Consider the following 25,192-nt stretch of genomic DNA (forward strand, 5'->3'; position numbering starts at 1 on the left):
GAGTGGAGAGGTAAAATCCGATTCACCTGATTCTATTACTTTGAGTTTTATCATCTTTCTTACTTCAGTTTTTAAAATCTCGGTTTGTCTGGCAGACATCCGATAAGGTTTTGCGCATATCGGTCTTTCTGCTACTAATTCTATATCATGTTCGGTAAGGTCAGAACATCCTAGTTCATTAGAGATAATATAGGGAATACTTGTATATCAACTGCTTTAAATCTTTTCGTTGATCTTCAGATAATAGTGAATTCAACTGGATACCTTGCAAAACATTTCAGTATCTGTGCTATAATTTAAACTCGGTATTTCATCTTCATAGCCGTTTATCTTGTCTTCTAAACATAGCAAGTTCATATTTTCTGCTCGTTGAAAATACGGTTTCAGCATATTAATGTGGTACACCTGAGTTTTATTTTTCTCGGGAAACTCGACTACATAATTTGTCTCTGATAATTGTTGAACTATTTTTCCATGACCTACCCATTTAACTGATAGTTTGTTTGGCTTCGATGGAGCTACAACTAGAACTATGTCTCCTTCTTGAAATTTAAGTTCTATGGCTGTGCGATTATACCAGAGTTTTTGTCTTTCTTTGGCTTCTTCCATATGCTGGACAGCTAGTTCTTGACATTTCCTCATTCGATTCATTAGTTCAAAAATATAGTCCACTACTGTATTTTCTTCCACTTCCTTACCAGATAATTTTTCGTACGATAGCATAATTGGAGTTCTTAAGTTTCTGCCATGAACTAATTCTGTGGGCGAGAAACCGGTACTGTAGTGAATAGTGGTACGAAGAGCAAATAAAGCCTGATTTTATCCCAGTCCTAACCAGATTCTTGACATAGGACTCGAAGAATTCTTTTTAAAGTTGTAGGCATTCTGTCTACAGGATTGCTTTGTGGGTGGTAAACAGAACTTCGTACAACTTTAATTCCGAATTTTTCTAGGAAATTCGAAGTCAGCGCACTCGTGAAAGATGTAGCTTGGTCGGTTTGGACCTCCTTTGGAAATCCCATTCGACTAAAAATTTAAAGGAAAACATCAACAATCGTGGTTGAACAAAGATTTGCGACAGGCACTGCTTCCGGATATTTTAAAATATGCAGATTGCAGTTATAAGATACTTATTTCCTGAAGGTGTCACGGGCAGAGGCTCACACAAGTGTCAACATTTATTTTTGAAATTATTTCTGTGATAACAGGGACAATTTTAAAAGGTGCTTTCCTTTTATCTTGCGGCTTTCCAATTCTCTGATATTTGTCACAAGTTTTAACAAAATTCTCGACATCTTTGTAACAATTTGGCCAATAAAAATTTTTGAATAATGCATGTTTCGTCTTTGTTACACCAAGATGGGCTGCTGTTTCTTCACGAAAAATATAGTCATCAACTGTTTCCGATACTTTTCAGGAACAACAATCAATAGTCTTTGTGTTCGATCACGATCTTCTTTTTTTTGAAAAACAGCATTTGGCTTTTCAACACATACCTCATACTTTTAGAAGATTTTATTTTAGCTTCTTCATAAATCGGCTTCAATTCGACGTTCTCCTTCTATTCTTGTATAAATATTTCTGGAGAGGCCTTTATCAGATCTAATTCTGAACGTTCATATTTCACAGCAGGCAAACTTTCATTTTCAGTCAGTACGTCTTTGTCATTTAGTTCAATTTCGGAATTTAACTCATCTGTTGAGACCAGATCTTCCGTTTCTTTTAGTCGTCGCTGTTGAAGACGAGTTTGTACGGCGTTTATCATATGAATTTGAACTTCTTCATCTAGTCTGGCTTCTTCAAATAATGCAGCGGTTTTGTTACCTAGAAAATACCTTCCTTGATCTAATGAATCTCTTAAGACTGCATCCTTTTTTATTATATGACCAAGATCGCATTCAAGCTCTACCTCAGCCAAAGATAAGCACACTGGATGTTCTTCAAGAGGTGTTCGTATCCATACGGTCTCACCCGTATACATGGAAGGCTGTATACGGGTGAGACCGCATGGATTTGGGAAACTAAATCCAAAGTTGCATCGGTATCTCTACGTATGGGCATTTTATAGCCATTTACTTTACCTAGGCTGGTATATAGAGCCATTTTATCCTTAAAACTATTTTTGGAAAATTCATTTAGGGGTACAGTTTCATTGGATGCTACAGTTTTTATTCTTGAGTTTATCACACTTAGGTCGAAGATGCGAGTAGGATCCGCGTTCATAACAACGAGGTTTTCTCCGTTTCTCAGATTCCTTTTCATGAATTTTTTTCCTGTCCCGTACAGGCTGACCTAATTATAGGTTTAGGATTAAAATATTTCGAGATTTCTCTAAAATTATGTCTATTATGATAGCCACTTTGCATTTTGTTCACATTTTGATGACTTTCTTGAAGTTTCAAACCTTGTTTTCTAGAATGTTTTCTCTTAAAGCTCTGTTTAATACTTTCATACTCGTCTAATTTTTCTGCTAGTTCATATGGAGTTTTTAATTTCCTCCACTGGTCGAGAAAAATGATCCTTTACTTCCATGGGAACCCTATATTTAATTTGCTCGTAACTATTAAATCTTTCAAATTCTCAAATGTCTTAATTTCTAAATTCGCAATTCACTCCAAAAAATAACTATAAAGTTCATGAGCATAATTTCTCCAAGATTTTTCAGGAGATTTTTGATGTCGATAAAAGCACTGTTTCAGCTTTTCACTGTTAAGTTATCTTCTTTACATTTTCACATATTCCTACTTAGTCGCATCTTCAGATGGTTCTCTGTCTAACATATTGGAGATTTCGGTGGGTAAAACACCCAAAAGATAAGCCACCCAATCTTTCTTAGGAACCTGAGGCATTTCAGCTTTTCTCTCAAAATTTATCAAATATAGTTCCATTTCATCCCTTTTTTTCGTCAAACTTGCAGTAATTTGTGACAACTGGATTTTATTGCTTGATTCTACTATACTCGTTGTTGATTCTCTAGCTCGTATGACTTAATTTTCAATTTCAAGCCGCTTTATTTCTAATTCATATGCCTTTGCTTCTCGAGCCAGACGTTCTTCTCGAGTCAGGCGTTCAGCAATTATTCGGTATAGAACTACTTTAATGGTAAAACTGACTTTCAGTGATTATTTTTTTAACTTCTGGGACCTTACTAGTTAGCAGCCCTTCCTCACCTAATTCTTCGGCTACTTCTATTAAATCTTGTTTTCTACACTTGGCAAGAAATGACATGTTTAGAAATAGAAAAACTCTTCGACATCGTTTAAAAATTAATTTTAAAAGGCTTTTAGTCAATATTCAAAATTCAAATCAACTTGCTCAATCTAGCCCTTTTTTTTATTAGAAATTTTCAAGTACGACACAACATATTTTTTTTTTTTTTTTTTTAGTCCAAAGGGATTTCAGTCTCGAAGGACTATTGCTTTCGTTTTGGCATTTTGCGTCGGACTCATAAACGTCGGTTCACTTTTCAAACTGTTGCCACAAAATGTTAGAGTCCTGCATTATATTTGAAGAAATTAAATAATGAAAAATCTGCATAAATGATTGTCTATTTCTCGCATTGTGATAAAACAATGGTACATAGAGCCATCGAATTTTGAATGACGAAATCCTACTGCGAATATGGGCATCTGAAATCCCAAATTTGGAATTTGTTTTATTATAGATTTTATATTTTGTAAAACTTTAACGAATTTTTGATTTACAAACTCAATGCTTTAAAAGCGAGAAATGGCAACGTTATATAGACAAAAAATACTTTTATCTCCAGCTCGCGAGACTGTGTATATCGGAAATTCTAAAGATATGCTTAATTTAACATTATTTTGCGATATTGCTCTTGAACTGAATTTTATGGTTTAAGTGCAAAGAACATGATATTTAATAAATAAAGGTAACACTCAAAACGTTAAAAAAACGCCCCTTTAGACGTAATTTAAAATCTGAAAAATTTCAGTTTTTTTTTTTTTTTTTTCTAAAACACTTACTGCAACAAAACGTATGTACTTTTCGATAAACACAAATCTGCGAAGCTTTCTCTTAATAAATTATAATAAATTTAAAAAAAAGAATTCAAGCTTCTAACTTGATTCACACAACAAAATTCTTGATTTGCGACTCTAGTACAAGAGCTCAAATTTCATACTAGAAATATTCTAATATTAAGGTAGTAAATTTGCCACTTTAAAACAAAAGCTCAAATTTTATAATAGAAATCTCTTCGGAATCCATTTTATTTTTTCGGTTTTGGAAAAAAGAGTTCGTTATGCTGTCCGTACGTACAGCTGTCACGCAAAAACATTGTTGAAATGGATTCAAAGCGTTCAAAATGGACATTTTCTTTGAAATATGATACCCGAAATTTTTCGCGATTACAATATTTCGTACAAGAGAATCAAAACCAATTTGAACGATGAGCATCTATCTACATGCAAACATTATCCAAATATAAGTTTTGTCGCTGAAAGGTGTAATAAAAAAATTAAGACGTTTATAATTATTTACACGCAAATACACGTGTTTCTTTTAAATGCGTCAAAGAAAAAATTTATAAATAAAAGGAAGATAATAAGTTGCCATTATTTATTCTCAAGTTTTGTTCCACTTCAAGATTTTTCGTAATTTATTTAAATGAGCTATTTAGTGGTTAATTCAATACATTATTATAATCTAAATATATATAAAGAACAATGTTTGTATGTTTGTTCGCGATTAACTCAATCACTACTACAGCTATCGTCACCAAATGCGTCTTTTAAATGCGTCAAAGAAAAAATTTATAAATAAAAGGAAGATAATAAGTTGCCATTATTTATTCTCAAGTTTTGTTCCACTTCAAGATTTTTCGTAATTTATTTAAATGAGTTATTTAGTGGTTAATTCAATACATTATTATAATCTAAATATATATAAAGAACAATGTTTGTATGTTTGTTCGCGATTAACTCAATCACTACTACAGCTATCGTCACCAAACTTTCTACAGTTCTCTCCTGGGTTCTGGAAAAGGTCTATGTCCACTTCCCCCCCCCCAAAAAAAGCTAAAATCAGAGCTATTAATTAAAAACTCTGAAAACGCTAATTTTCGCACTCATTTTTCCGATTGGAAACAGCCTCGCAAGCTGGAGATGAAAATCTGCTAATTTCGAAGTTGCTGCCACTGCTCGCTTTCAAATTCTAGAGTTTGTTAGCAAAAAATTTCTAAGTTTCACGATGAAATAAAAATAGCATTTCCAAACATTAAATACATTATTCCGATTAAAAAAATTCGTGGAAAGTCATCTCAACTATTTCCATCTTCGTACGACTTTAATCAACCGAGATATCAATTAAAAACTCTGAAAACACTAATTTTCGCACTTATTTTTCCGAGTGGCAACAGTCTCGCGAATTGAAGATAAGAATGCTTATTTCGAAAAGTGCTGCTACTGCTCGCTTTCAAATCGTAGAGTTTGTTAATCAAAAATTTGTAAGGTTTACAAAATCTACCAAGAAGAATGCCTGTTTGCATGTTTGTTTTTTCACGTTATTGATTTCTGATCAATTATGATCAATTATTTGCCACATTTAATCGACTAAAATTGAATATAGGTGAAATATTGGATTGAACTTCAGCTTTAACGACCATTGGATTAGAAAGACGCAATTATTAAAAACTGCATGCCATGGTTGCTGATATAAATGAGAGAGAATTAGTTTATTTTTCTATCGAAATTTTTTATCTGAGTTCCATATTGCATCAGACTGAAAAATGCATGACTATGAATTGTATTTTCTGCGTCTTTATTAGAGAAGGATTACAGCGGTTTCGCTCTGTCTGTAGTTATAGATATATTACTCTGAATCTAACTTAACTGGCTTCGGGTACTTTCGCTAGTTTGAAATAAATGACAGTCATTTAATATTTAGCTTTGAATACATTTGAGTTACGAAATGCAGCAGATAGAAATTTCGTACAGATTAGATTCTTTGGATTTTAAACAGATATTCGTCTTTTTGGCGCCATTTTTATTGCTGTGTGAGGTATTTCTCCCACCTTCCTAGCGTGCCTTCATGGTGTAGTGGTTCTGCACGCCGGGCCGGTATTTCACAGGTCCGTGGTTCGATTCCTGGCGAAGGCGTTTGCTAATTTTTCATCTTGCCTGTTTCCAAAAAATTGCCTAATGTCTCTACAGTGGCGCCCGAACTAAAAGGGTTGCTGATGATGACTCTCCACACCCATGATTTGGCGATTGGGTTCCCTAAAAACCCCAGTCGCCCTTTAAAAGGGGTAGTATGTAAGGTATTTCTCCCACCTTCCTAGCGTGCCTTCGTGGTGTAGTGGTTCTACACACTGGGCTGGTATTTCAGAGGTCCGTTGTTCAATTCCTGGCGAAGGCGTTTGCTAATTTTTCATTTTACCTGCTTCCAAAAAATTACCTAATGTCTCTACAGCTGTTTATGTTTGTTTTGATATATGTAAATAAATATATATATATATGTGATGTACCAGCTTTAGTCGTAGCTTAAATTATCAGACGATAAGTTTAAAAAACAGGATCCATTTATTATTATACAGGAGAAATAGCAGTTACAAAATCAGATATCCAGAGTAAATAAAAAGAATTACTAATAACTTTTTGTATGAAGTTTACTGCATCGTGACATTTAAGAAAAAGCCCCGATTTTCTTTTGCCAGTCCTTTTATAGCCTCTGGAAGGGCGGAGCTTCCAAGAAATGACGTCAGCCTCGTCAGCCAATCCAGTTCGCTTTAAATATTTCCAGAACATTCTAAAACTGTACGTGTAGAAAAGGCGGGAAAAACAACTTGACTACGAGGCTGTGGATTTAATTCCACGTACTTTCAAATAAGAGAACGTCGCCATTAAAAAATGAAAAGAACATACAGTTAGAATTTTAAGTGTACTCTTGACTATAGAATTTTGTTATTATATATATAGTAAATAAAATTTAAATTTTTGTTTTTTGTTTTTAGGGTTTTTGTTGTAACCTTAAGCTAAAGTTCTGAAGATCCTACCACACTGATAGCGAGTTATTGCTAAGCCTACTGAAGAAGGTTAAAATAACTTTATTTAGTCTTAAACAGAACAGAATAGGCAGAATTTGCGCTACAGGCGGTACTTCCACAGTTTGTGAAAGTTAAATTAAGATGACAAAAGTTAAATTCAAATGCAGTTAACTTACGGCTCAGAATTTTACCGACTTGCATTTGAAACATATGCTAGAAAGAATAAAGCCGGAATGTAACTTAACTTGGCGAGAGTAAATAACAACAACACGCGGTTGCCAGAAGCTCTAATTTAAAAATTCTAAAGCCTCAGTTTAATTACCCTCTGTTAAACAAAGCTAATTTGCATTCTGGTGAGGAATACGGAAGAAAGAAGTTACAATAAAGACAGAAGTCTTAATAACTGGTTAATTAACATAAAATACCCTATAAAAGCATAAAATATTTTTTTTAAAAATAAATTTGCATTAAAAAAAATTGTCTCGTTCTCTGCTTTCGGATCGTGCATTCCGTGTGTACGCAGTTTCAATACCACTGCTTTAAAAAATTCGCTTTACGAATACCATGAGGCAGGGAAGAATTATTATGAACATCTGCTCCATGAAAGGTCAACTTATGGGCAATTGGTGTCAAATGCTCCGTACATGATACAAAGAGAAATTTGATAATAAACACAGCTAAATTAGCCAAAGTTCGGTGAGAAACAGCGGATGCGTCTAATTTCGTGTTTTATCAAAAGTATCCGTTCAGGAATGGTCCCTGTCAGGAGCTTCTGTTCTTGCTTAAAATCGACCATTTGCACTAACAAATAAGATACACCAGGCATTTTGTTACGGACTCGAAAAGTTATTTCAGCTTCAGTTTCTCACTTTATTACTTATTATTGTTTAGTCCAAAGGACAACTTGCCCAGAAGGACTATTAATTTTGTTTTGGTCATTTTGCGTTGATTCACTACAAGCGTTGTTCCACTTTTCAAATTGTTGCCACCAAATATTATCGTCCTGTACTATATTTGAAGAAATTAAATAATGAAGAGCCTGCATAAATGTTTCTCGCATTTTGATAAAACAATGGTACCTAGAGCCATCCAATTTTGAATACGTAATCCTCCTGCGAATATGGGCATCTGGAAGGCCAAATTTGAAATTTGGAATTCGTTTTATTATCGATTTCATATTTTGTAAAATTTTAACTAATTTTTGATTAACAAACTCAAGGATTTCAAAGCGAGCAATGGCAACCTTGTGCAGAAAAAACATTTTTTATCTCCAGCGCACATGACTCTGTATCGGAAATTAAAAAGATATGCTCATTTTAAAATTATTTTGCGATATTGAACTTGAACTGAATTGTATGGTTTAAGTACGAAGAACATGATATTTAATAAATAACGGTAACACACAAAACGTTAAAAAAACGCCCTTTGGACGAAATGATTTTTTTTTAAATTTCTAATAAACACATATTGAAAATTTGATTATCATTTAAAACAAGTAGGTCAGATAACTGACAAACATATTATTTTCTTAAATTCTTATTAAGATATTTAAAAAATACCCTCAACAGAAACGTTTTCAAGGTTTATTATTATTTTCAATTAGAAAATATCGTGTCGTGGCAAAATTGAAAATATTACCATTCAAGAAAAGTATTTGTTTCAAGCCTGGCGCGCAAGCGATGCAGAGAAATAACTTCATAGTTATGGATTGAAAAATTAAAATTTTAAAATTAAATAAGTTCAGAAATGCCACTAATTTGACATGAAATATTTTCACAGTAAATTTTCCCCTGTTGTTTGTATTTGTCATTTTAAACGCTATCCGCTTGCGCGACTAGTCACCTAAAATTGTTATTATGAAAAAGAAAAAAAATATATAATGATTTTATTGAGTTCAGCTAGAATTATTTCACGGTTCAAATCACCCACTCGGTATAGCAGTTAGTGACGCTGACTGCCGTACTGATGAGCCCGTGGTCGAATTCCGTAGAAGGCATGAATGTTTGTAACCGTATAGAGTCTGTGCGGAAAAGGAAACCCTAAAACACGGCCAGCCCGAAGTCGTCTCCAAAGGTCTGTGGTACGGGTTTGGTTTCGTTTATTTGATTACGGCAAAGCCTCGAGGGATATCTGCCTAAGGGAAGGGATGCCTTCGTCTAAGATAAACTGGCTCGTATACACGTAATTAAGTAAATTGTTAATTTAATCTGTCTATTAGTTATTAACAAGGTCATCGCATTAAAAGCAATAAGCAGTTCTTTATTATTATTAATGACTAGTTGGGCCCCTAAATTACACTAGCTGGACTCATAAAAACCGATACATATTTTTCCGTTTTGTAACTATTTTAGGCAGCTAAAAGAAACGAGATAAACGTCCCGCCGTTTCGAAATTCCGAGTTAGCCATCTTCTTAAGTTTAGACTTTCATAAATGCGTCGTACTTAAATTAGGTGGAAATCAAATGCCTTGCCATTATAAACAAAGATTTCGTATTTTCCTGCATGCTTACCACAACATATTCTCCTAAATTAAATGCAACGATTCGCTATTTTTAACAGCACATGGAATACATTTTAATTTACACCTGGTGATAATAAGTAAAATGTTTGAGAAAGTACTTTTAGAAGATTAAATAAAAATATTAGTTTAAAAAAATTAGATTAATAAAATGTCGATAATCCCCCCCGAAAAAAAAAACACTTCTGAAGTTGCTAATTACAGAACAGAGTGTTTTTAAAACTCTTAAAAGTTTTAAATAAAAACGATGATAATATTATTTTAGTTATCTTCGAGTACTCTTTTACAGAAGTACACCTCTGAACGCAAAAGCATTAAAATCTTATTCTTTTCAATTTGGAGGGGGTTTGAATAAGATAAACAGTTTACGCATAAAATTGTTGCGTAGTTGTAAAAGGCACGGCAGTTCTCGAACACAAAATACTCTGCCGTTCGCGCCTTAACGATAAAAAATTATTTCTATTATTGGCACTTTTCCAATTTTAAAGTTGGCAGTGTTTTCATGAATGAACGTCCAAAGTGCATCTGGTTCGAGAGGCAGCAGAAAAATTATCTTTTCACTATCCTTCCTTATTTACTTACACCGCGCTTAAAATAGTATGTTTATAAAGGCTGCAAATTTATATTTAAGGAAGTTGTTTCCCAATTTGTACCTGTCTGTATATGTAAAAGAAGAGAAAGAACAATTTTGAAAATTTTAGCTTCAAGATGGAAATTAAAAATTCGTATCTTACGAGAAAGTAACTGTTACCGAAGATTTGTTACTGACGTTATAAGTTTCTTAATATTAAAAAGAGACACTATTTGAGATTAATTAATTAATTATATCATTCTTTCATTTTAATAGTGCATTTGAAAACTTAAAATTTTTTATCGGTTAAATACTCGCACATCGCCATTAAAACAATTCTAAACCAACCAACATTCTACTATTGCCAAAACCAAATCTAAAATCCCCTGTCACCAGGAATATTCTTTAGGAAATATTAAATTAATAAATAAAACGCATTTATCTGGTAAACACAATTAGCATTTAAATAAAAATAATAATGCTATGGCAACACATGTTATAAATAGTACCCATTTAAAAAATATGTAATATTATAATATAATTCCATCGTTACAAATGTTCATCTTTGATGGCTATCTTTACAAGACATTACAAAGAAATCAGTAGTTTCAGATTCGGAGATTATAAATTAAGAGATAATCGATTTAAAAAATTTCATCGAGGAGATATATTGATATCCGTCTTCAAAAAAGAAAAAAAAAAAAAAAAAAAAAAAAAAAAAAAGAATTTAAAATATTCAAATTTATACTTATTTTCTGTCTGAAATCTGTTTGGCATCTGGAAGAAATTACTGTTGATTACACTTTTTAATTCAAAGTATTAACTGCAAAATATTAAATTTTCAGTCTGATAGCTTATTTTAAGTAATTTTAATACATTGAATTAATTAGAAAGTGTTCAGATTTTAACGATCTCTCATTTTAAAGTTTAAAATTAATTTTTCAGTATATATTATCGGTAAAGATGACCCAGGTGGAACAGAGAAATATTTTAAAGGATATTAGATGAATATGCATTTAGACTAACATGGAAACGTTATATATCTTCTACATATTAAAAAAAATAAAAATATATTAATTATTTGATGTTTTGCATTAGCTATATCACGAAATAAATGTATTTTTATTTAAATCAATCCGATTAGAATGTAAAAAAGTAGTATTATTAAGAATTACATCTATGCTTTTAAATAGTTTAGTTTTTAAAATAATAAACTGAGCTCACTCAGCCGAGTAACAGAGTAAGTACACATATATTTATATACTTTTGGTGCGGCCGATTGCAACCAAAAGGGAGGTGCAGAACTGCATGTTATAGCAACTACATGTTACAACAGTTCTATATACAAAATTTCAACGCTCTGAGGCTTCTCTTTTTTGAGTTATGCGAGATACGTACATACGTACGTAAAGACGCCACGAAAAAAATCTCTTCTGAATCCATTTTAAATCAGTTTTATAATTCGTTTGGGGGGGAAAAGAGTCTCCTGTTCTGTCCTTAGTACAGATGCCGTTAAATTGCATTCGATAGCGGTCAAAATAAATGTTTTTGTTGAAGTATGATGCTCGAAATTTTTTGCGATTATAATATTTCCTTTACTTAGTTTATTTGGAAGTAAAAATACATATGGCTGGTATATAAATAATTAAAAACTTCTTTAATCTCTTTACAGTTCGACACTCAGAGGCGCTTCGATTCTGATAAAATTTGTAGCCCTGGAGAAAAATTACTAGAACTTATCCTCAAATAGCTCTATTTATAGATTTTCCTAATCCGTTATGCATGCTCGTTTTTAATGGTAATGTAGTATATGACATAAACTCTGACTTCAAATAAGTAAGTTTGTGAGAACACATGCTTGAATAAAGCAGATGACTGATTACCCTATTAAAACAAACAGAAAGCGATATAACCGGTAACTAAACAACTTAGATAAGTGTTTGCCCTCAACTGGTCATTTATTCATTAACCATTTTTTATTAGCACTAAAGGCATGAAAATAAAAATAATAATGTAGTTAATTAAGCAATTGTGATTCTGCTTAATATCTGCCTTGTGACCTATATATATGGCGTCACATTAACTTCATATATAATCAGATTAGCTTCTTACTCTACTTCCCGATTCAGATGACCGATATCTCATCGTTAATACAATAAAAGTTTGATGGTGAGATACGTATCTGTTTAAGCAATATAGGTCAAATGTGTTTTTATTGAAATACGCAGAGGAAAATCCAATAAAAAGACACAGTTCTTATTTTAAATAAAAACAATTTCAAGCGGAAACCAGGAACTAGAGATTTCTGAATTACGGACTTGGACGGAAATCAAATTTATGTTCTTTAAACTAGGATGCCGTATTTGTTTTCATGTAGAAAATTCACTAGTAGATTAAAAACGCTATACTGTTGTCCCTCTCTCACTTAATACGCTTACATTTAATGTTTACCAGAAACCCGAATTAATCATTTAAAAATTGGCAACCGTCAAAGATAGTAGCTTTTGTTTTTATGAGCTCATATACGAACAAATACTACTGAAAACAGATGTACGTTTGCGCTACAAGCACAATATAATTTTAAAATAAAAAAATGATTACTAGATTCGTATTTTTGTAACGTTCAGCTAGTTTAAATTCACTTGATCAGTTTTAAATTCACTTGATTGCAGTGCTATTTTCGTCCATTACTGTAATATCTGTTCTATCTAGTTATTATCTTAATTATTGCTTTTAGGGTGATAATTTTAATGTTTATTAAATAAAAATTTCAGTATCGTTTTAATTTTAAAATATTTAAAAAATCTAAAAGTTTTCAGATTTTCAAAACAAGGGGGCGTTTTTTTTTTAACGTTTTCTACGTTACCTTTAGTTATTAATTATCATGTTCTTCGCACTTAATCCATAAAATTCAGGTCAACAGCTATATTTCAAAACAATTTTAAAATGAGCATATCATTAGTATTTTCGATACATAGTCTCGCACGCTGGAGATAATTTTTTTTTTTTTTTTTTTCCCTACAGTGTTACTATTGCTCGCATTGACATTGTTGAGTTTCTTAATCAAAAATTCGTTAAAGTGTTAAAACGTAGGAAATCGATAATAAAACAAATTCCAAATTTGGGCTTCCAGATGCCCATATTCGGAGGAAGATTACGTTATTCAAAATTGGATGGCTCTAGGTACCGTCGTTTTATCACAATGCAAGAAACATACATACATCTATGCAGATTCTTCATTATTTAATTTCTTTAAATATAATAAAATAGCACAAGGCGATAATATTTGGTGGCAAAAATTTGAAAAGTGATACGGACATTTACAGTGAATCGACGCAAAATGCCAAAACGAAATTAATAGCCCTTCTGAGCTGATGCTCCTTTGGGCTGAAAATAAAAACATTTATACAAAATACATTTATAGGAATTCTATAAAAATTTATTTATAACCAAAATAAATACATAACAACTAATTTCACTCATAATTATAAAACCACTTTCCTTACCAGAATTACATACACAATAATTAAAAGCACTCGGTTTAGGGGTTAACATTTTATAATCAACAGCATAAATTTAACTTTTTAACTAATTTTTAAATTTTAGCCGATTCAAAGCTTTTAGAAGATTTAATTATTGTATACATAAGCATTAATGCACAAATAACTGCACAAAATATTATATAAATTTAGAAACTAAAAAAAAAAAAACTGATGTAGTTATCAATGACTTCCTTGCAGGCTCATTAAATTATACACATTTTTTTTGCTGCATTTCACTTAAACGTATTTCCTCGAATTTCACTAGACATACATTTTGCATTCAATTAATTCAGTTCTCACTTCCGGGCAAGGCACAAATACACAAAATCTCAAAACATCTACATTAAAAATTGTAAAATACAGAAAAACATTAAACACCAAATACAGTTAAAACAGTTAAACAAATTTTTACTATTGAAATGACAGAGTCTCTATGCAAAAGCAAAAGCAACTTGGCCAGCGGGCAGGAAAACAGATTTTCGGTGCACAAAACTGAAAGTTTAATTTTGGTCCCACTCGGGAAAAAGAAACTGCAGTTGGTTCAGAAATTGACTTAAGTCATTATTCCACAAAAAGTTTCAAATTTAAACAAATGAAGGCTTCGTTAGGCTTAGTAGCACATGAACAACTTCTGCATTGTTGATAATTCTACAACTATTACTCGGCTCAGTACTTGGATTAACTAAAGTCACAAAAACCTTAACTGGAAGATCAGAACAACATAATTCAATCACATTAAAAAAAATGCACAGTTTACCAACATATAAGAGTAAAAAGACTGAGATCTGGGCACCTACATGTTATGGCAGTCCCATATACAAAATTTCAACGTTCTGAGGCTACTCGTTTTTGAGTTATGCGAGATACGTACGTACGTAGGTACGTACAGACGTCACGAAAAAAATCTCCGAGTCCATTTTAAATCAGTTTTACAATCTCTTTTGTGAAAAAGAGTGCTTTATTCTGTCCGTATGTACAGATATCATGCAAAGACATCGCTCAAATGGATTCGAGAACGGTCAACATGGATATTTTCGTTCAAATATGATACGCGGAAATTTTTGAGCAGTTTCGTTCACTTTTGCATCTCTTCCAGCATAGCTTTCTCTTAAAATCTGTCTGGCGCTGCATTTCAAGCGGGAATACAACAATTTTAGTAATAATTCTACTAAAATTATATAACTAAATACAAAATTCGTAACAATATTTAAAATCTTGTATACGATCAAAAGATCGTATATAAGCTTTCAATATATTTCTATAAAAATAGAAAATTAAAGGAAGGAAACTTGTTTAGAATTCTGTAGAATTATCGCCTAGCATTCTATAAACTGGATTTAATATTTTTAGTAGAATTCTACTAATTGATTCTGTACACATTTCATACGATTATGTACGACGTTCAGAAACTGTGCGGACCTTTACAGAATCTCTGCACAAATATCTAAAGAATGCCAGCACATATCTGTCTTGAATTTGTATACATAACTCTACAGAAGCTACATCTAAAACTCTGTAGAATTCAACAGAAGATCTGAAACCTAATTTAGAGAAAATTTGACAAGAATTCTAAAAGATTTTGAAATGATTGATTTGTAAAGATTTGATTTGTAAATTAGTTTAACATTGGATTTTCTTTTTCTATAAAATTCTTAAAATATTCTTCTTCTATAACTTATTCTATAAAAATTCTACAAATATTCTATAAATATTCTTCTTATTCTATAAAATTAGGCATTTTCCTGATGAAACTACTTCTGTTGATAAATAGACATATTCTATTTATATTTAACTACCGAAAGTACTCGATGCCAGTTAAGTTAGATCGAGAGTAATGTTTTCACCGACAGATGGCGCCACTTGCTTATTCTTGTCCAGGCTTTCTTATCTAATCATTATTTCCTATCTTGTTCATTTGCGGTTTTGCAGCTGAGGATGGTGGTTCGGTAAAACCATCGAAACTAGTCCTGTAAAAATTTTGTAAATATAACGCTGATTTTTGTTGTTTGACTTCTGAATTAGTATTTATTCGGCGTTTTATTGTCTTAATGACAGTAATGCATCTAACAATAGAGAGAACGATACCGCTGTAATTCTTCTCTAATATCGATGCAAAAAATATGATTCATAGTCATACATTTTTCTGTCTGATGCGATATGGAACGTACATAAAAGTTTAGAAAGAAAAATAAGCTAATTCTCTATCATTATATCTGCAACAATAGCACGTAGTTTTTAACGATTTTCGTCTTTCTAATCAAAATAGTAATAAAAACTCAATTCCCATCCAATATTTCACCTATATTCAATTTTGGTCGATTAAATGTGGGAAAAAAGTGATCAGAATTGATCAGAAATCAATAACACGAATAAACAAACAAACACAGAAACAGACATTCTTCTTTATATATTATTCTTCTTTATTTTTATATATAATAAAATTCCACAGTCAAGAATACACTTAAAATTTTAACTGTATGTTCTTTTCATTTTTAATGGCGACGTTCTCTTATTTGAAAGTACGTGGAATTAAATCCACAGCCCCGTAGTCAAGTTGTTTTTCCCGCCTTTTTTACACGTACAGTTAAAGAATGTTCTGAAAATATTCAAAGCGAACTGGATTGGCTGACGAGGCTGACGTCATTTCTTGGAAGCTCCGCCTTTCCAGAGGCTATAAAAGGACTCGCAAAAGAATATCGGGGCTTTTTCTTTAATGCAACGATGCAGTAAACTTCATACAAAAAGTTATTAGTAATTCTTTTTATTTACTCCGGATATCTGATTTTGTAACTGCTATTTCTCCTGAAGAATAATAAATGGATCCTGTTTTTTAAACTTATCGTCTGATAATTTAAGCTACGACTACATCTATATTTCTTCAACGATCTATTTACTCTGGACAGAAGCTGATACATCATATATTTATATAGATTTTGTAGAAATTACAAATTTTTGATCAACAAACTCTACGATTTGAAAACGAGCAGACATTGACATTACTTTATTTTGCCGCGATTAGCTAGCTCACTTGCTGGCTGTGTTCTGGCTCGGTTTAAGTAATGGTGCATTAATGGCGCTGAAATTAAAGCAATCGTGACATAAAATAGAACAATCATGACATACAATAGAACATCAAATATTAAAGAAATTAAAAAAAAAAAAAAAAAAAAAAAACAGGCATAAGTTAATTCCAGTCATCGTTCAGTAGCAAGCTGAAGTTTTTCCTCCTGCGTATTCAGGGTTTTCAGGGCTTTAGCAAATTAAAAAATTTTGTGAAAAAAAAAAATAGCAAAATGATCTTGAAGGCTTTCAACAGAGGATTTCAGTGTTTGGAATGGAATCGGGAGTCTTAGAAGTAGGAGCTGAGAAACAGCGTCAGAGAAATTAGTCGACTTTTTTCTGGGCTTGGAAAACTTCTTGTTGGTATCAGAAGGGAGCTCAGGAGCAGTCTTGTCAGCATTCTTTTGATTACGAATTTGGAACCTTTGAATAAAACCCAATGTTTTTATTCTCTAATCTGGGGTAAAATTCGCAACCTTTGAATGAAGCAATATGAGATTTTTTACATCGCACAAAAGCTAGCAGTAGCAACACTTTTCGAAAGAAAGCATTTTTATCTCCAACGCGCCAGACTGTTGCCACTCGAAAAAATGAGTGCGAAAATTTATGTTTTCAGAGTTTTTAATTAATATCTCGGCTGATTAAAGTCGTACGAAGATGGCTTCCAAGAATTCTGGGAATCGGGAATAATGTATTTAATGTTTGGCAATGCTATTTTTATTTCATTGTAAAACTTAGATGAAGAAAATTAGAAATTTTTTATCTAATTCTACGATTGACTACAAACTCTACGATTTGAAAGCCAGCAGTGGCAACACTTCTCGAAATAAAGCAGGTTTTTATTTCCAGCCTGCGAGACTGCTGCTATTCGGAAAAAAAAAAATGGCGAAAATTAGCGTTTTCATAATTTTTATTTCTCTGAGTTAAGCAAATTTTTTTTTTTTTGGGGGGGGGGAAGTGGATATCGACCTTTCCCAGGACCCAGAAAAGAATTGTAGAAAATTTTGGTGACGTTAGTTATAGTAGTGGACTGAGTTAATCGCGAACAAACAAACATACAGACATTCTCCTTTATATATATATAGATAATATAAAATAGATATCATACTATTACTACCGCAGGTAAAAGAAGACGCAGTTAAATTTTGAGCATGCCAAGCTTTTTCGTGCATAGTTAATTTCTTATTTTTCCCTTTCCTCGGAAAAACACCAATAAATCTTCGTTACGGTTTGACTTCGAAAGAAAGCAAAAATAGTGTGATACACATCTGATAAATGAGCTGTTTCCCATTCCTTGGGAACACGAAATACACGGGAAGGTAATCTAATATCTACGAAAAGAAGTCGCAATTTTTCCGACTTCGTTCCTATTCCTTTTCCCTGCATCGTCGCGTTTATTCCATCCCTCGGGGAAGCAGAAGGCCTTTTTGCGTGCCGTAATCAATGAGGCAAGCGATCGCATCCGTTATTACTTGACTCGCAAACCAACAGTTTAGTTGTTCCTAGGTTTAGAAACGGTTGTTCAATAGAGCATGATACTCCGTATTGCTTGTTACGATCGAATGGACTCTTGCTGACCAAGAGATAACTTTGCTTGATAAAACGGAAATATCTGCCAACAAGTCATCAGAATTTAAAGACGGTTATGGGTACGGGGAAATGGTACCTTAAAAAAATATTGAAATAGAATTTAAAAGGTTTCAGATTTTTAACGGTCGCCTAAAAGGGATTGTTAAGATTTTTTGCGCTCTCGATACCTCGTAGTCTGCCAGTCTTTTGCTACACTCATGCCAAATAACCCACTTTTTCCGAAGGAAAGGCAAACTACCCAAAGAAAGTGCGAACATTTTAAGTAGGAAAATCTTTCAAAATTTTAAGCCTTTTCTGCGAGAAAATGTTACATTATCGAAACAAGAAAATATCTGAAACTTTGTGAAATAAACTTCATACGCTATAAAAGTTCTCAAATGGTTTTACTGCAGATAGTATTTAAACTTATATTAATATATGACATAATAATATTTAATTTAGATTAAACTATGCCATAATAATATTTAATTTATGTCAACGGGATATATTATTAAAAATAAATAAAAATTTTAATTGATATCAAATGAGCCAATCGCTCCTTTCATTAATCGGTTACGGAAAATTATATTTCAAAGATACATTACAGTCAGACTTTTTTCCGCCTGGTATAATTCTGCACGCGGCTCCTTCCAAAATTCTAAATATTTTGCCGGCTGCACATGCAGGGGGGAAGGGGAAGGGTATAAATTTTCGGAAGGTATGTGATTTTTATCTAATAAATTTTTTTAAACGTTTGGAGTTCAAAAATTATTTGAATAAAAATAAATGCATTTTAACTCACAGTTAAGTTTAATTAAAGAACCCTTTCTCATTCAGGTGTAAATATAAAATACTTCGAAAAATTCATTTCAGGAATTAAAATTTTATAATTGGTAGCATAAATTTAATCTTTTAAATAATTTTATGATTTAAATTGATTTTACTCTTTTACTAGAATTGATGTTCGTATTTTATAAGAAATATTATAAGCACAAAACTCAAACTGCTTTCAAAGCGAGCAATGGCAAAACTGTACGGAAAAAACACTTTTATCTCCAGCGGGCGAGACTGTGTATAGAAAATTCTAAAGATATGCTGCTTTTAAATATTTTGTGATATTGCTGTTGAATTTTATGTGTGTCCGAACAACATGATATTTAATAAATAAAGATTGTAGACACATTTTGTACTTTTTGAAAGCAGGAGAGATGACAAATTACCAACGCCCTCGCTGGGACTCGAACCACGGCCCTCTCGAATACGTACCGAGCGTGCTGACCATTACACCACGAAGACGTGCTAAGAAGGCGGGAGACATACCTTATATACTCCCCTTTTTAAAGGGCGACTGAGGATCAGGGTACCCAATCGTCAAATCCTGGTGGTGGAGAATCATCATTCACCACCTTTTTTTTGTTCGGGCGTCACTGTAGAGATATTAGGTATTTTTTGAAAGCAGAAGACGTGAAAAAAAATTAACAATCCCCTAGCCGGAACTCGAACCAAGGAATTCTGGAATACGCTCCGAGCGTGCTGATCACTACACCACGAAGGCATGGTAAGAACGCGGGAGAAAAACTTATAAGGTAACACACAAAATGTTAAAGAAACACCCTTTTGAATATAAAATCTGAAATTATTTTATTTTACTTTTTGTTGTTGTTGTTGTTATTGGTGGTGGTGGGGTGTACTATAATTCGTTGCGGAGGAAAACAACGCAAGCCGAAAATGCCCTCGTACAAAACATTGTGGGAGAAAAAGAAACACAGAAAAAACATTACAGTTCTAAACCATTGTGGTATAAAAATCGTTACTGAAAATGAAGCGGTTCAAAACTACGCAGTTCGAAAATATCGTGGTAAAAAAATAAAGCACCCATAAATTACTGTTTGACGATAACATCGCAGGAATGAGTTTTTAAAATCTGTAGATGCATATTCGCATAATGATCTGTGAGCGAAAGAAGGAATGAGAAATATTTCTATGTTTATATAACATATTTCTGAATTAAGTAATATTTTTTTTTCCTGCAAAAGCAAGGAGGAAACTGAAAATTCAAAAAATAAAAATGTGTAGAAATTTAACGCTACTTATAGTAGTTAACAGAATTGTAAGGTATTTATTTATTTATTTCATAAAACCGGTTATTTTATATTCAGTACCTTTACTGTCATTATCCCTTTCCGTTTTCCTGCCAGAATGTTAATTTTAGTTCGCGCATATTCAAATGAGGAAGAAAGAGATGGTATTTAAAGGCAGGTTTTAGATTGTTTAGACAAAGCGTGTTCCGCCTGCTGAAGGCCACGTTATTGGTTGAAATTCTGTGATAGCAGTCTGCTTAATTTGGCATTACTTGAAAGTCCTGCCAATAGTGCTTGCCACGCCAGTATAGATTTGAGTCAACTTTTACGTTCATTCGAAGTAGCTTTTAGTTAATTTACGACTTAGTTTAATTTGCAGTTCTTTATTTTTCAGCTACGTCATATATGCTGGCTGGTTTTGTAAGCGCAGGAAGTGTCTTCTGTTGAGTTTTTAACAAAGGGATCTTTTACAACCTTCTTACGTTGTCCTTTTTCTTACTAGATATAGCGATAATTCGCTTAGCTCCATCCAGAGTCTCGACTTGGTATATGCTTCGGAAGAAGTTCAGGTTGTATACAATTTAATCCCTTACTAAAATATTATGCAGCTGACATGTTTCGTCGTAACTAACACATCGACATCCAAACGATTAATTGCATTCTGTACATAAAAATGTTAATGAAGCTTTAAGAAGACGAATAAATTCAAACAAAACAAAATTTGATTTCATTTAAAGAACATCAAATTAACGACCCCCCCCCAACCAAAAAAAAAAAAAAAAAAAATTCCGAAGCGGACACACATGACTTCTTTGTTGTACAGCCTATTAAATTATACGTGTTTTTTGCTGCATTTCATTTAAACTTATTTCCGTGAATTTCATTAGAGATATATTTTATATATTTTTCATTCAATTAATTCAGTTCTCACTTCGCGGCAAGGCAAAAATAAATAAAACCTCAAAATATCTTCATTAAAAATTGAAAAATATAGAAACACAGTTAAAACAATTTAAAAAACATTTTTTACAATTAAAATTACAGTTTGTACGCAAAAACAAGTAATTCGGGCAGAAGGCAAATTTTTCGGTGCACAAAATTAAGTTTCCTCTTGTTCCCACTCGGCAAAAAGACACTGAAGATACAGAAACTGACTTAATTCATTGTTCTGTTAAGTTTAAAATGCAAGCAATATGTTTGCTCAGTTAGGTTGGCCGCACTTAAACAAGGTCTAAATTTTTGATAATTATTACATGCAGATGAATTAATATACATGTTTATATACTCGCAGCTGAGTGCAACCAAAAAAGGAGGCGCACAACTACATGTTATAGCAGTCCTATATGCAAAATTTCAACGTTCTGAGGCTACCTGTTTTTGAGTTATCCGAGATACATACATACGTAGATGTCATGAAAAAAATCTCTTCTGAATCCGTTTTAAATGTTTTGTAATTCGTTTTGGGGGAAAAAGAGTCCTTTATTCTGTTCTTCCGTACAGCTGTCAAGCATAAACATCATTAAATTGCATTCGGTAGCGGTCAAAATGGATATTTTCGTTGAAATATGGCAACCGAAATTTTTCGCGATTACAATACTTCCTGTACTGCATACAAGGAAGTAAAAAAGAAAATAATTTTCAATTTGATAATTAATTAAATAATTTTAATACATGTAATCTCCCGCAATTACTCATTTTCCTTTTTATAATCTCTGTTAGATTACACCTATATTTTTCATGAAAAATTACCTATATAACACAGATTAATTTAAAATTCTTTTAACTGGTGTTAAAGTAACATTATTTTTCTACTCATTTTCAGTTTTTGTATGCTTGAAATTCCTTCTTGGATTTGTACAAAAATTATTAATTAAGCCCAAAGTATAAAATATAGAGGTAAAAATATTCTTCCTTTCTTCGGCTAATCTTTGGAATATGGTAACAGGTAGTTTGGCGACATTTTGGTAAGGCGATAAAAGTTACTAGCTAGGACTTTAGTAGTGTACATGGATAAAGTCAAGAGTGTGCGCAATGCCATTTTTGTGCAATTCTGGGATGTTTTTTTAAGTGAAAATAGATCGACGTGTACATGGATGATACCGTGTATGTGCAGTTCTTAAAGATGCGGTAAGCAGTGGGCGATTCTGCACTTTGTCCCAATTTCGCACCTAATCTTCGTCATGATTAAGCACTTTTGTTCCACAAAAGTTCTAGCATAAGCGTAATTCGGCTAGCAGATTGTTGGAAAAAAATGTTGAGTAAAAAAAAATGCCTTTACTTCGTGAAAACAAAATGGCGTCCAAACAAAAACTAGCAGGTTGCTGTAGCAGGGTTGGTCGCCAAATTTTCGCCAAAAAATCGCCGAGTTACCATAATCCAAAGATTAACCATTTCTTCTTGCGCTCACAAATCATTATGCGAATATGAATTTACAATTTTTTAAGCTTGAAAAATAAATCATGCGATGATTTATAGGCGCTTTATTTTTTTACCACAATATTTTCTACGACGATGTTTCAAAACTGCAACATATTTCAACCGCTTTATTTTCGAGGACGATATTTTATACCACTATGCTTTCTTTTGTCCCACGATGTTTCATATAACGGCATTTCAACTTTGCGTTGTTTGTTCCGCGACGTTTTAAACTGCAACTCTGCTAAGCCTACTTATAATGTTCTATGCGAATTTCTACAAAGCCTTTATAAAAGGCCTCTATAAATAATTTTTCGTAAGGTTTCTTTCATGGTGGGATTGATTCATTCTGATAATTAATTCTGTTTAAGAAAACATTTTACAAAGACTCACCTTAATCCTCAGTCTGTATTTGGTCTGCGTTTCTATTTTCATGTTTACAAACTGCATATCGTCTCCATACCTGGATGGTGCTGGCATTCTTCGCAAAGGCACTTCAAATCCATTGAAGACTGCCTCAGCCTTACCGACAGCAGCATATCCATAATTTTTAGGATAAACACAAGATGGTATTTCATTAGGTATCGAGTCATTTTTTTTGTCTTCGTCGTATCTGGAAGTCAGGCGTCCAACGAAGCAACAACCCCTCGCTTCACATGCTGCTTGGTCGACGCACGTGTCATCAGGGTAGCAATCGAATCGCTCTTCGGGATTTAACAACTGACTTGGACACTGAGGGAACCAATCCACCTTTTTTGGAAGCGATATGAAGGTCTCCAGGGTGGTCGTTTTCGTATTGAAGAGAAAGTAGATGAGGGCAGCAGCAGCTGCGAGCAAGAGTATGCATATTGTAGTCATACATCGCACTTTGCACGAGTAGCTTATAATTTTCTTACTGGAGCAACACACCTTGTTCTTCTGAGAGCCATTCTGGGACAGATTAACGGACACCTGAGTCGGTCCGGAGGATGACTTCGTCATGGTATGAGTACTGTTGCCACTTTATTTTATTAATCTTCACTAGTATTTTGGCAGCTAGTACCTGTAAAAATAAGAAGTAAATTTAACGACATTACGAAAATGTCTTCTAAAATTTTATACAAAAATTCAATGTTGAAATTCTATAGAATCTAGGTTAAAAATACCACGCCGAATAATGATTATTGCACAAGTCAAACAACACGAATCAGCGTTATATTTGTAAATTTTCCAGGACTAGTTTCGATGGCTTGACTACAAAACCATCTACCTCAGCTGCCAAAGTGCAAATGAACGAGATAAGAAAAGAATGGCTAGACTAGACAGTTAAGCTACTGGCGCCATCTATTGATGAAACAAGCTTAACTCCGGTCCAGCCATTCTTATCTTATTATCTTATTATCATATGTGTCTCGTTCATCTGCCCTTTGGCAGCTGAGGAAGATGGTTAAGTCAAACCATCGAAACTACTGGAAAATTTACAAATATAACGCTGATTCTTGTTGTTTAGCTTCTCTGATAATCCTTTAGAATTATGGGTCAGTTTTTTTATAAACTATAGGTCACAGTTCTAAGCAATTCTACAGAATTTTAGGTGCAGCTTCTATGAAGTTATGTATAGAGATTGTATACAGATATGTAGAGATATTTAATAGAGATTTTTAAAGAGATTTTATTAAAAAAATTACTTTCCGAATATCCCACGTGTACATTCTTAAATAATGCATATAGCACCAACTAATACAATTCTACTGAGAACATCCGATCCAGTTTATTGAAAATTAGGGCTTAATACTAAGGAATTCTAAGCAAATTTCCTTGCTTTCTATAAAACTTGTTGTAAACGATATTGAGTGTATAAGATATTTTCTTCCTCCTTTCTGCATACGTTCGTGCTGTGACTGGAATCACACTCCACCGCATTCGGGAGGTTCGGAGTTCCTATCTTGGGAATCATATTGCACATTTTTTCGTTGTTCCATCATCGATATACCCGAATGACTGTACAAATATTAAAAGGAAGTACGGTAATCATGAAAACTTCCGGGAACCATATTTCAACGAAAATATCCATTTTGGCCGCTATCGAATGCAATTTAACGATGTTTTCCTGTGACATCTGTACGTAAGGACAGAATAAAGGACTCTTTTTCCCCAAACGAATTCTAAAACTGATTTAAAAAGGATTCAGAAAATATTTTTTTCGTGGCATCTGTATGTACGTATGTATGTATGTATCTCGCATAACTCAAAAATGAGTAGTCTCAGAATGTTGGAATTTTGTATATAGGACTGCTATAACATGTAGCTGTGCACCTCCCATTTTGGATTCAATCGGTTGCACTAAAAGTATATATATATGTATTCGCACTAAATGGATTTAAGTTCATACAACATTATATATATATATATATATATATATATATTCTACATAAAAGTAATTAAAAATAA

At 32.8% G+C, this 25,192-nt stretch overlaps 1 protein-coding gene across 4 annotated transcripts in view; it reads right to left on the bottom strand.

The window, feature by feature from the left end:
* LOC118190793 (sucrase-isomaltase, intestinal-like) overlaps positions 1–25,192 on the bottom strand; it is a 178,086-nt gene that overhangs the window by 70,112 nt on the left and 82,782 nt on the right. For all 4 annotated transcript variants that reach the window (XM_085816124.1, XM_085816125.1, XM_085816127.1 and 1 more), the window contains one exon: positions 23,156–23,804. In XM_085816124.1, coding sequence (XP_085672250.1) covers positions 23,156–23,743 — 588 coding nt within the window. In that variant the 5' untranslated portion in view covers positions 23,744–23,804. The remainder of the gene's footprint in view (positions 1–23,155; positions 23,805–25,192) is intronic.

The sequence above is a fragment of the Stegodyphus dumicola genome, chromosome 4, assembly GCF_044657685.1.
Source record: "Stegodyphus dumicola isolate Sdum_Otavi_A_Nest chromosome 4, ASM4465768v1".
In the NCBI taxonomy this organism is placed as follows: Eukaryota; Metazoa; Arthropoda; class Arachnida; order Araneae; family Eresidae; genus Stegodyphus; species Stegodyphus dumicola.